Source organism: Alexandromys fortis, unplaced genomic scaffold (genome assembly GCF_014885135.2).
Source record: "Alexandromys fortis isolate MF-2015 unplaced genomic scaffold, M_Fortis_MF-2015_v1.1 scaffold_27, whole genome shotgun sequence".
Classification (NCBI taxonomy): domain Eukaryota; kingdom Metazoa; phylum Chordata; class Mammalia; order Rodentia; family Cricetidae; genus Alexandromys; species Alexandromys fortis.
In genome coordinates, this window is record NW_026067952.1 from 3,610,219 (window position 1) to 3,622,783 (window position 12,565).

Below are 12,565 nucleotides of genomic sequence, written 5' to 3' on the forward strand. Positions count from 1 at the left end.
GAGGGTAGGGGTCCGCGGAACTCTCACGCGGGAAAACGCTCCCCTACCTCCAGTACCTCCGGGACCCCTCCGCATCACCTCTTCTCTTTACTCTAGGTTGCACCACGCTGAGGCAAAGGAGGATGGTTGAAAGGAACCAGCTAAGTTCTTCCGGTTCTGACTGATGCATTTCCGCTTTTCTGGCCTGTGAACCAGAGCGACCCCTGCTAGTTATCCACCACCCGCCGCTGATCCAAAGAGATCCTCCCTCCATGTTCGCCTGGAAATTTTCATAGGAAATGAAGCCACGCAGCCTCACACTGTTCACAACAATCATTCTCCTTTGCCTCAGCATGGTACAGCCTACAGTAAAGAGAATAGGTGATGCGGAGGGGTCCTGGCACTGGGGGAGGAAAGCGTTTCCCCACGGGAGAATTCTGTGGAACCAGCCAGCTGGTCCTTGCAATGGTCCCTCCAGTGCTTCCCATTCACTCAAGGGCATTTTTCTGCAGTAACACCAAAACCTGGGTACTGCCCGGAGTTTTTTCTTCCCTGCCCGTTTGAACGGTTACCCGTATGCCAGCGTGATAAAGGGTGCAAGGGCATCAAAAAGTGCTGTTTCTACTACTGTCAGATGCGCTGTGTGGAGCCTTGGACAACCACGTTTTGAAGTGAGTGGCCCCAGATCTGCTGTACTCGGTGCTGCCCCAGAAACCTGCCAGGGGATCCTTCTTATCTGTCTTAGGGCTGACTGCTCAGCACCCGTGGAAGTCACTGTGACCAGAACTTTGAAGTTGGCAGTTGCCTCGAAAACCTAACATTCAAGCAGGAAGTAGTGGCCACACCTGTAATCCTAGCATTTGAGAGGTTGAGACAGAGGGATTAGGAGTCCAGTGTCATCCCTGGCTACGTAGGGAAACTAGTTTGAGGTCATCCTGTGTTACATAACACCCTCTTGAAATGGGTACCTTCCCTGTATGATGGGAACATTTGGACAGCATTATCTCTAAGCCACCCATCTATTATGGAATTTTTTTTGTCATGGTTATTTTCAACTGCCCCTTTTCTCAGTTTGTTGTAATTCACATTTAAATTGAAAAGTAAAGGATTATAAGTTCATATTTGACTTGCCTAGAGTCCTCCAGAGCTCAGTCCTCAATTCTTTGACAGGCAGCACATCCCAGTTCTCTTGGGGGAAGATAAGCTAGCAAGATTCAGGCCATGGGACAGTGGGATCCCAAAGCATGTCCCCAGAACAGTTCACAACTGCTTTCGTTTCTGATTTCTCTTCCTAGATGGAAACTCTTAGTCAAGCCTGGGAAGATACAGTGCCACTGGCTTCAACTTGGATGACTGATCTCGAGTTCCTCGGTCTCATAGGCCCCTTTAATTAGTGAGTTAAATGCTAATTAACATTAGAGCAAAATAAAGAAATAAATCCCCGTGTTAATGACTGTTTCCTGACATCATAACCAACTGCTTAAAAGCTAGATACTTTAAACATAAAAGAAGTTTATTTCTCTTTCCGTTCTGGAGGCTCGGGAACATACTATCTGTCTGTTTTTAACTCTGGTTAGGGCCTCGAGGTGAACGGTACCACACAGTGCTGGCAGCACGTGGGAAAAATCAAGAGCAGTGCATACAGAAAGAAATAAGGGGAGGCACCAGCCCATCCCAAAGGAAAAATTCCAGTTCTACCAGACATGCACTGCTTGTTTCTGAATGTCTTATGCGACCTCATCAACTGCCACCAGGTCAGTCTTCTTAAAGGTTCCCTACCACACAGTGTGGCCACACTGAGCCCAAGCTTGCTGTGTAAGACTTTAAGAGAATCCTGAAGCCATTTTTTTTTTTCAAATATATAAGCCTATGGGTGATATTCTATATTTGAGCCACAACAACCCCTGTGATCTGTAAAAAGGCACTGCAGACTTTGCTATGGGAAATGCATTCTGAAGCCATTTTTGACGATTCTGAATCCTCTCAGCCTCTGTGCCATAGTGCTTGCCTTCCTCCCCTGGGAACCAAGGACCTAACAGCTACACTCGCACTACTCAGTTCCTGAACAATTACCCATATACGTATGTTTTGGTTCGGTCCCCTGGGAAACAGGGTCAAAATGACCTTTTACCTCATCTGATCTGGCAACAGCTCTCCAGTCAATTATTGGTAATAGCCCTTTCGAATAAGCCAATCAGAATAGTCAAAGAACAACCCCCCTTGCTTCTGTGGCCCCTTTAAAAGTAGACTGTACCAGCTCTTCGAGGTCTCTCAGCTTCCCGAATGCTGGGGGACCCTGTCATTGACAGAATTAATAAAATCCTCATGCTTTTACATTGGCTGTGGTGTGTGAGATGGTTTCTGGGGGTGACTCCTTCTCGGTGTTTGGACGCTAGGGTCCAACAGCCGTACATGAACTTTTCAGAGAAACACTCAAAACAAATCCACTGCGTACTTTTAAGTGTGTGAAACTCTGATTTCTCTCTTCGCTGCCTCCTCTCCTCTCTACCTCCTTCCTCCTCCTCTGTCCTCTTTCCCCTCCCTCTGCCCTCCTTTTTTCTCTTCCCTTCCTCCCCCTTCTCTCTCTTCCAGAGATCAGATTCCAGAGATTTTAGGGTTGAATTTCTAGCATTCGTTTCTGACGGAGGGCAAGCACACCATCCTGAGAGGGAAGAGCACATGGTGTATGCTGTAGCTTCCTGGACACGGTGCTGAGTCCTTCCCACATCTTGGTCTAGGAACTTTGGAAGTCTGAGTTAGAAATAAGCCAGGGACGGTCTTTCATTGGGAGTAACTGAAGGCTGGGGAGATGATCCAGAGGAGACGTGTGTGCTGCACAAGTATGAGCTCCACAGTTTGGGTCCCCAGGCCCATGTGTGGCACGTGCCTGTAACACCCCTGCTGGGAGGTGGAGGAAAACAGGAGGCTCTTGGGGGCTATTCGGTCAACTATACCTAGCCAGTTAGTGTGGAGACCCAAAAACGTGAGCCCGTTCCACCTTGTCTGGAGGTCAGAGAGTTTGGGTTTATTTTGCTCTCTCAAAGTTGTTGACAACAAGCGTGGCTACACACCCTAACCTAGGGTGTGGTGACTTGGTGTTTTGGACAATAAGACGGCCCATAGAGGTAGATTCCCTCTACCCTGACCAAAGGTCAGAGAATTCAAGCATACTTCTGCTTCCTCTTTTGAAATAGGAGGTTTGACCTAGGGAGTGACTGCCTTCAGGATACCTGGTCTAGGGTGTGTTGGTGACCTAAACAACAGAATGCTTTTCACGGGATATAGTTGCTTAATGCTCCAAGTATTGGAGCAAGTAACTGTTTGGGTTGTCCTTTGTAACATTTTGAAGCAGTCTTTTGCCTTCTTCCCCCCTTTTGTATTGGGGTACAAAAGTGTATGAAAAATAAATGCAGCAAACTCAGAACTCAGCATTCATTATTCACTGAGTCGTCTTCCTGTTACTATATGTCAGGAGCCATTTCCTCACTAACAATCATTACAGGAACCATCACCCTGGGGAGTCTGCAGAATGCCCCTCACCCAATTAGCAGCAATCTCTTAGCGGAACCCGCCTCACATTCCAGCTATCCAGGAAACCAGGTGTGGCCACTTGACTTCCTAGCCTACCTCCTGGCCTACGTGACCTGGAACACGCGGCAAGAATCCAGTTACCCTGCCCCCCATTCCTTACCATATATAAACTGTAACCCGTCCCTAATAAACGGAGGCTTTGACAAAACTGCTTGGCCTCCTTCTTCTGTCTTAGCTCATTCCCTTCCAGGTAGCGCCCCTCCGAGACCCTGGAGTAACTGGATTGCGGGGTGGGTTACAACCCCTAGACTGAGTAACCCACCCCAAAAGCAATCCACAACTATCCTGTATCTTTGTGTTTCTTTCTTATCTCTGTTCCTCCTACTTAAAGTTTCTAATCCTCGCGCTCCTAACCCGGAATGGAAGAACACACTGTGGCTAGGATTGCAGCAGAAGTCACCCCAAAAAGGTGGTTCCCGACAAGTTAGTGAACTCTAGGTTCAGGGAGTGAACCTAGGAAAAAGTAAGATGGAAGATGACAGAAGAAGATGCCCAGTGTTGACCTCTGACCTCCACATGCACACAGGCATGCTTTACACTCAGAGAGAAGGGGAGAAGAAGAGAGTGGTGGTAGTTGGCTTTTTGTTTTGTTTTGGTTGATTTGGTTTTTGGTTTTTACTCTTTACTCTTTGCTTTGAGGGGGAACCTGCTACCCAGGTCCCAAATAAACATATGGAGACTTATTATTACATATGAATGCCTGGCCTTAGCTTGACTTATTTCTAGCCAGCTTTTCTTAAATTATCCTGTTTACTTTTTGCTTCTGACCTTTTACCTTTCTCTGTTTCTGTATGTCTTTACTTCTTACTCTGTGGCTTACAGGAGGGGTAGAGAACTAAGGTCTTTATGGTCTTGAAATTTAAATTATTATAAATTAGCGATTGGAGAAAGAGATCCTGTGTGGCTCATCCTAATCTCCATAATAGTAAGACATTTTCTGATTGAGTTTCTTCACTTCATGCTCTGTGCTTCCAGCTTCCTTAAGAACCACAGTGAATGCTGGGCAGTGGTGGGGCACGGTTTAATCCCAGTACTCAGGAGGCAGAGACAGGTAGATCTCTGAGTTCGAGGCCAGCCTGACCTACAAACGTTCCAGGACAGTTAGGGCTACACAGAGAAACCCTGTCTTGAAAAAACCAAACAAACAAACAAACAAAAAGAACCACAATGGTAGTAGAGATTTGAAAACAGAACCTACTAAATTTTTATAACAAATACAAAAAAAGTTTGAGGGAAACTATTATTTCAAAGCCGTGTTTTATAATAGTTGCATAGTCACAGTAAGTGAGCATAGCAAAACCACTGAAGGAGACCATTCTGTGTGTATAAAAAGGATTTACTGGAGAACACACTGCTGAGCTGTCTCCTGGGGTCAGAGAACAGCAGCCCAGCCAGGAGAGCAAGCGGGCTTTCTAGGATTCCTGAAGACTTAAGGGCAGATCCCTTTCTCTCAGGAGACTTTTTTCCTGTCTTGGGTAGAACAGAGTCCTTAGGCCAATCCTTCTAGGAAGGGTCTGATGCAATCAGGCCAATTTATGTGTAGATGTCCTTTTGCCTGTGGTGGATGGCCATCTAGGGGGGACCGAGAAAATTGCAGTTATCTGATAAAGTCCCTGAGTCACAGGGATTTTGAGAACTGCTGTGAGTTTCTATTTACTCGTGGCCATCTGCCCCAGCTAAGTTCAGACAGCTATTTTAGGGCGTTGGCAGCCACACCACCACCTTCAGTCACAAGGTGTAAAATCTTACATACAAAATTAGTAGTGTCGCTTACATAAAATGGGCGCAATGCATTTTTCAGCGTTTTTAGTGAAACTGAATTATGTCTTCATTTGACGGTAACATTGACTAAGAGCAAGATAAAAAAAAAAAGGTGGGGGCTAGAGAAATAGCCTAGTGTTTAAGAGCACGAGCTGTTCTTCCTGGGGACCCAGGTTCTGTCCTGTGTACCTACATGGTGGCTCACAATGATCTGTAACTCGAGTTCCATGGAATCCAGTGCCCTCGGCTAGACCCCCTCGTGCATGCACACGGTGCACAGACAGGCATGCAGGCAAAGCACTTATACACACAAAATAATAAAATATCATTTTTTTGAAGATAGAAGTAATTCCAACAGCAGTGAGCCCTTTGCCACGTGCCAACTTCAGCTGTTCACTGGGGGAAAAAAGTTATCCAAAGAGCAATTCTTTCTCCTCCTTGACAGAACACGGGCCCCTTAAACTTAATAGCAATAGACGTGTGTTCTTAATTGAACTGCCATGTGAAGTACAGCATGGGAAAACCATTTTTTTCTTGTTGAATTTTAACTTCCGTAGTTACTAACACAATGACACTGTGAGTCAATAAATAATTGCTGTTAATTGGGAACAATAGTTACGTCATCTCATGTGCAAGCCTGTATGCCTTCTTCAGCAAACTGGGCAGCCTTCCTTAATTCCAGGAACAAAACCTTTCCCAACAGTACACTGGGCAGACAGCAAACACACGCCTGAGCTAGTGACCCCACCCCAGGAGCCGGCAATAGATAGGATTTTAAGGATTGCCTTCCCCGTGATGAAGATGATGCAGAATTCAGCCTTATCCCAGATATAGAAACAATTCCTTTGTGCACCCGAGTTGAAGTCATTATACTAAGTAACTTCATAGCCTTGGATTCTCTTATGGAAAACTAGAGGGAGGGTTTAGTCCTGTCATTTTGAAACCAGTCAGTCCCTCGGCTAAAGGAAAAGCCGACCTAGATATCTGACGTAGGCTCAGCTCATTGTAATCTATTTTCATAGCATGGCTTGGAAACCCTTCCGTCACGATTCTTCAGTGTCTCCCAGCCCTCTTCAACACCTTCCTCTATTCCTATCTTCCACACAGTCATTTATTTTAGACTCCCAGCGCACTTGAAAGACTTTCAGAAGGTTCCAAGCAAGCAGGGAAAAACTCAACAGGGTGTGGGGTACAAGCTAAATTCACATTGGGGGACCAACAGTGGGACAGAGGAGCTGGCACAAAGCATCTTCTGGAGCTTGATGTCCCTTCCTTCCCTCCCTCACACCTTGTCCCTGCTCCCTCACACACACACACACACACACACACGCACACGCACGCACGCGCACACACACACACACACATACACACACAAGCCCTGTGCAAGTTTGTGTATAAGAGAGTCCAGAGCCTGAATGGGGTCACAAAGAGTGGAGATCCAGCCAGCCGATTTCAGGCTGGTGGACCAAAAGAGAGAAACCCTAACTACAGCATGAGTAGGTCTCATCCAATCAGCTGAGAGCAGGAAGACAAAGACAGAGCAATAGCCCATGTGTAACCTCAACTGCCAGCACTTCCAGAGGAGGGATTGGGACACAAACCCAATCACACATCCTTCACCCTACAGTCTGTCCTGCCTAAGGGATGTGCTGGCATAAGAATGGCACAGACACTGTGGGAGTGGCCAGCCAATGGACTGGTCCAGCCTGAGACCCACGCCACGAGAGTGAGTCCACACCTGACCCTGCCTGGAGCGCCAGGACCCACAGGCTGGATGGCCCAGAGGACCTAGGACAGACACAAACACAACTGGAAAAAAATGTCAATGGAATGACGCTTAATGATATTCTGCTACACAGAAATATTAGGGTCTAATCCAATTGTCATCAGAGAGGCTTCTTCCAGCAACCAATGGAAACATGTGGAGACCCACAGTCAAAGATTAGGCTGAGCTCGGGGAATCCTGCTAAAGAGAGGAAGGATTGTAGGAGCCCGTGGTGTCAAGGACACCACAAGAAAACCCACAGAATCAACTAACCTGGGCTCACAGGGCCTCACAGAGACTGAACTGACAACCAGGGAGCCTGCATGGGACTGACCTAGACACACTGCACATATGTTATAGTTGTGTAGCTTAGTCCTCTTGTGGAACTCCTAACAGTGGGAACAGGGGCTGTCTTTGACTCTTTTACTGACTTTTGGAACCCTACTTCTCATACTGGGTCACCTTGCCCAGCCATAATACAAAGCGAGGTGCCTAGCCTTACTGCAACTTGATATGCCATGTATTGTCGATATCCATGGGAAACCTGTACTTTTCTGAATAGAAAGGGAGGAGGGGTGGATTGGGGGGGGGGCAGAGAGGAGGTGGAGGAAGGGATTGGGAGGAGACAAGGGAGGAGAAACTGCAGTTGGAATGTAAAATAAAAACATATTTTTTTAAAAAAGAGAGAGAGAGGTTTCTGGAAGAGCAAAGACTTCTCAAGACAATTCCTATCTGGGTTCGCAGTCTGTCCTCATGTGCGCTTCTAACTCAAGAGTGCAACCTCAGATCTGCCATCCTGACCCCACAGTCCCTGTCCTTGAGCTGCCTCCTTAACCTCTAACACCACCACCCACCCATTGCCACCCTCCCCCCCCCACACACACAGCCCTCCAAACCCTACTGGATTTGTAAGTACCGCTAGAGAGCCTTGACTAACTTGATACATACAGTAAAGCTCGGTGTCTAGTCGTATACATTTTAACAAAAGCATAGATTTGGGTAGCGAGTGCTACTCTCAGAAGGACACAGGGCATTTCTTTCAACACATCTCTACCACGTTGTTTTTGTTTGTTTGTCTGTTTTTCCATTATAGTAACATTCTGCTCTCAGTCCCTGAGCACCACTGGCCATGTGCATACAATCTCGGTTCTTGTCTCTTTGCCTTTTCCAGAAGGTTACACGTTGTTAACTATAGCTACAAAACTACGTTCATGCACCCAGAATATGTTGGTTTTGGTTGGGGAGGGGGTCGTGCTGTGTTGTTGCTTCTGGTATTGTTGCGTAAGGTGGGAAGGGTCTCACTATGTAGCCCAGGCTGGTCTCTAACTATTGAGCTTCCTGCCTCTACCCCCTGAGTTCTGGGATGACCTTGGCCTGCTCCTCTGTGGCCAGCTCTCCAGTTCCATTTAGAGTCATATCATGTCCCCATAAAAGGGAGGAAAGATTAAAGCAACAAAAGCAGATGGCTTTTTTAAACCAAGACCAAAGTCAACTAGAGAGGCAAATGGCCTCTGGTGTGACATCTAGTTCCAAGAATGAGGATGCCTTCACTCTACCTTGTAGCTGTACCTCAGAAGCCACAGGGTTTGACAACATCCACGTCCATCAAGGAAGTAAAACATAAAAATGATAAACGAAAAGTCTGAGGCAGAAGGCACCTCTTAGAGTAGGAGTGACTTGTGAAATTCTTGTCTGTTATGCTCTATGATGTTCTGCCATTATAAACTGCTGGGTGTGGCAGCACACACCTTTAATCCCAGCACTTGGGAGGAAGAACAAGGGGGCTACCTATGAGTTCAAAGCCATCCTGGTCTACATAGCAAATTTCCAGGATAGCAAGGACTTGTAGAGAAACTCTATCTAAAAAAAAAAAAAAAAAAAAAAAAAAACGACAACAAAAAATCATTTCGAAATCATAGGTGCAAAGCTGCTGTTTTCAAAGGGTGAGAAACATTGGTGGCATCCTTTCATCCACGGTGGGTTGCCTGTGCCACAGTCAATGGAGCCTGACAACATGAACATATGGACACACTAGTTGGACTCAATGGGTTATTAAAAGAGAGAGAGAGAGAAAAGGGCATGAACTGGAAGGGGAATGTGGAGGGAGATCTGGGGGAGTTGGAAAGAGATGATCTAAATATATTGTGTTCGTGTATGAAAGTACCAGAGAATATATAAGAATTATATATATATATACATTATATACATATATGGTATATAGAATACTATGCATATACACCTTATGTATAATAATTATATATACATTATATACATATATGTAGTATATAGAATACTATGCATATATACACCTGCTCTTCCCCATATAGTAAGTGTCCAAGAGACAAAGATGTCCAACCTAGTCAGTGTAATTTATACACAACTACAATCTAAACCCTTTGGAATTTGCAAGCCCTAATTAAGTTGCTGTCTCAGGCACTGGTCATCACAGCTTCCTAATGTTTATGGGATGCCATTTCATCGTTGCATGCTATACTTGTTGTCCTTGTGTGGGGAGCATGGCTTTTCCAGAAGAGGAAAAAGCTGAGGTGTACCAGCTGAAATACATCACACCGTCTGAACAAGAGCAACAACGGGTGAGCCAGGCATGGGCTCCTCCTCGAGTGACGAGATGGGAAGCACATGTCATCTGCCACCCGGGAAGGCATTTGCCAGGGAATTTCCATCTTGTTGAGTAGCTAGAGCAAATGCTGTATACAGAAGTGTGAAGTCAGGGCAGAGCTGAAAGACATCACAAGGAAGGGATCGGGGCCACACTAACTAGACATTCATCAGTTTGCTCAACCATAAATAACAAAAAGGGCGACTGGGAGAGGGGCAGAAATGAGCCAGAATGTCTATTCTAGGATAAATAAACTTTAGGGACGGTGCAACCATGCAGTGAGCGCTCCTTGCGTGGATTTGGTACCAACAACTGTACAAACTCATTTTTTTTAAAAAAAGATTATTTTTAATTATATATATTTGTGTGTATGTATATATGTGTGTGTATATATTATATATATAATATATATATTCTGTGTGTCTGTATAAGAGTATGTGCATGTCCTATTGGTTTTGTGGGAGCCTAGGCAGTTTGGATGCTCACCTTACTAGACCTGGATGGAGGTGGGTGGTCCTTGGACTTCCCACAGGGCAGGGAACCATGATTGCTCTTTGGGCTGACGAGGGAGGGGGACTTGATTGGGGAGAGGGAGGGAAAGGGGAGGCGGCGGTGGGGAAGAGAGAGAAATCTTTAATTAATTAATAAAGAAATAAATAAATTAAAAAAAGAGTATGTGCATGTGAGTGCAAGTACCCCGAAATCCGGAAGAAGGTCTCAGATCCCCTAGATCTGGAGTTAAAAGAGGTTGTAAGCCATCCAACATGGGTTCTGGCAATCAAATTTGGGTCCTCTGCAAGAGCAGTGTGAACCCCTAACCTCCGAGCCATCTTTCCAACCCCACAAAGTCAGTTTTGTAATAATAAGGAAGATAGAAAGCAAATACAGAGGCGGTTGATTCGATGTGACAGTGACATTCGATTGTGTGAGAAAATGTCCCTATTCCCTTTCTTTCCAAGTTGATGCAGGGTCTTGCTATGGAGCCCAAGCTAATCTAGCACTCATGACCCTGCTAGCTGCACACCTGGGTGCCCGGGCTGTCTGTGCACAGCACCACACTCAGCCTGAAGTGTCCTTGTTTCTTAGAGATCCGTACTGAAACATCTGAAGGGAGATGTGTCAAGCTTACTTAAAAATTCTTCAGAAGTAAAACAGAAAATGGTGGATATGTGCAAGAGGAAGTGTAAAATGTTACTGTTGAATCTGGAGTGTACAGAGCTTCATAAAAAGGGTTAGTGCTCTTTTGTGTGTTTTTTAAATGGTGGTAAAAATTGTTAATAGTGCCAGGCAGTGGTGACGCATGCCTTTAATTCCAGCACTTGGGATTTTAAGAAAAAAAATCATGATGTAAAAATGATGTCTAATGAAAGACTATGATGTAAAAAGTGGCAATGTGAGTTAGCAAAATTTATGGATACCAGAAGTTGCTTAAACATCATGAAGCTGTAGCTATTACAACAGCACTGGATCAAGAATAAACAAAGAAGCAGGGTGTAGTAGTGCACGCCTTTAATCCCAGTGCTCAGGAGGCAGAGACAGGTGGATCTCTGAGTTTGAGGTCAGCCTGGTCTACGGAGCCAGTTCCAGGACAGCCAGGGATACACAGAGAAACCCTGTCTTGAAAACAAACAAATAAACAAAAAGAATTGAAGAAAAACAACAACAACAACAAAAACAGCAACAGCATATATGTAATGGTGAGCTTCACTTGCCAGTCTGCCACAGCCTAGAATCAGGGAATGGCTCAGTGAGGGATTGCCTGTGTGAGGTTGGTATGTAGGCATGTCCTCTATGGGCGGTGCTATTCCTTATGCAGTGAATCCTGAAGTGTGTGCGAGTGGAGAGATAGAGCTGAGCACAGGCGAGCGAGCATGTATGTTTCTCTCTGTTTCTGACTATTAATGTGATGTGACGTATCTACATGTAACATATCTATATTGACTTCCCCACCTTGATGCCTTGACTTCCCCCACAACGATGGACTGTAATGGGGGATTGAAATAGAATCAAGTTTCTCTTCTAAGTTGCTTCTTGTCAGGATATTTTAGTACATCTACATAAATGATGCTGGAACACCCTTGACATATATGAGGCCATTTTTTTCCCCAAAGTTCTGGTTGCTAATCAGTAACAGAAATTTGTATTATGGAGTCTGAAGAGGTGGCTAAGCCATTGAAAGTACTTGCTATTCTCACAGAAGACCCAGGTTCAGTTCAGTTTGCAGCCCCTACATGGCGACTCGTAAGCTCCTGTATCCCCAGCTCCAGAGGATCCTGTGCCCTCTTCTGACCTCCCCAAGCATAGCACTCATATGAAGCACATACATTCATGCAGGCAAAACAGTCACACACATAAAAATAAATAACTCCTTTTTTTAAAAAAAAGAAAGGGTAACACAAGGATGATGAATATTATCAAAATTATATGCATGTATGGAACTCTCATAATAAAATCTCTTCATTTGTGTAACTGGAAATGATGAATATGTGTTTAAATAAAGGAAGCAAATGTAAGTGAAAAGGCTGATTTGACTGCCCTAAATTGAAAACTTTGGTACAAGTACAAAAAAAAATGAAAGATGCATTTGGAATAGAGAATCAGAATAAGCATTTATCAAACTTGTTCAGTTCTCGAAACTAGCTCATGAGATAAATATTTCTGTCTGTCTTACAGAGGAACAACTGAGGCTTATCAAAGTTCAAATCAACTAGAACTTGGTAATACTAGAATTCAAAACTAGGTCTGTCTGACCCCGCACACATTCAACAAACCACTTTGCTACCATTCACTGGCAAGTTAACAGCATCCATCAGATATAAACAGCTCTTAAAAATATTACAGTCATGTAG

General features: G+C 44.9%; 1 protein-coding gene across 1 annotated transcript; it reads left to right on the plus strand.

The window, feature by feature from the left end:
* The first annotated feature begins 278 nt into the window (after positions 1 to 278).
* Positions 279 to 649, plus strand: LOC126506954 (WAP four-disulfide core domain protein 15A-like). Its single transcript, XM_050150972.1, has 2 exons — positions 279 to 360; positions 477 to 649. The coding sequence occupies exons 1-2, from the start codon at positions 279 to 281 to the stop codon at positions 647 to 649; spliced, it is 255 nt and encodes an 84-aa protein (XP_050006929.1).
* The last annotated feature ends 11,916 nt before the right edge of the window (positions 650 to 12,565 follow it).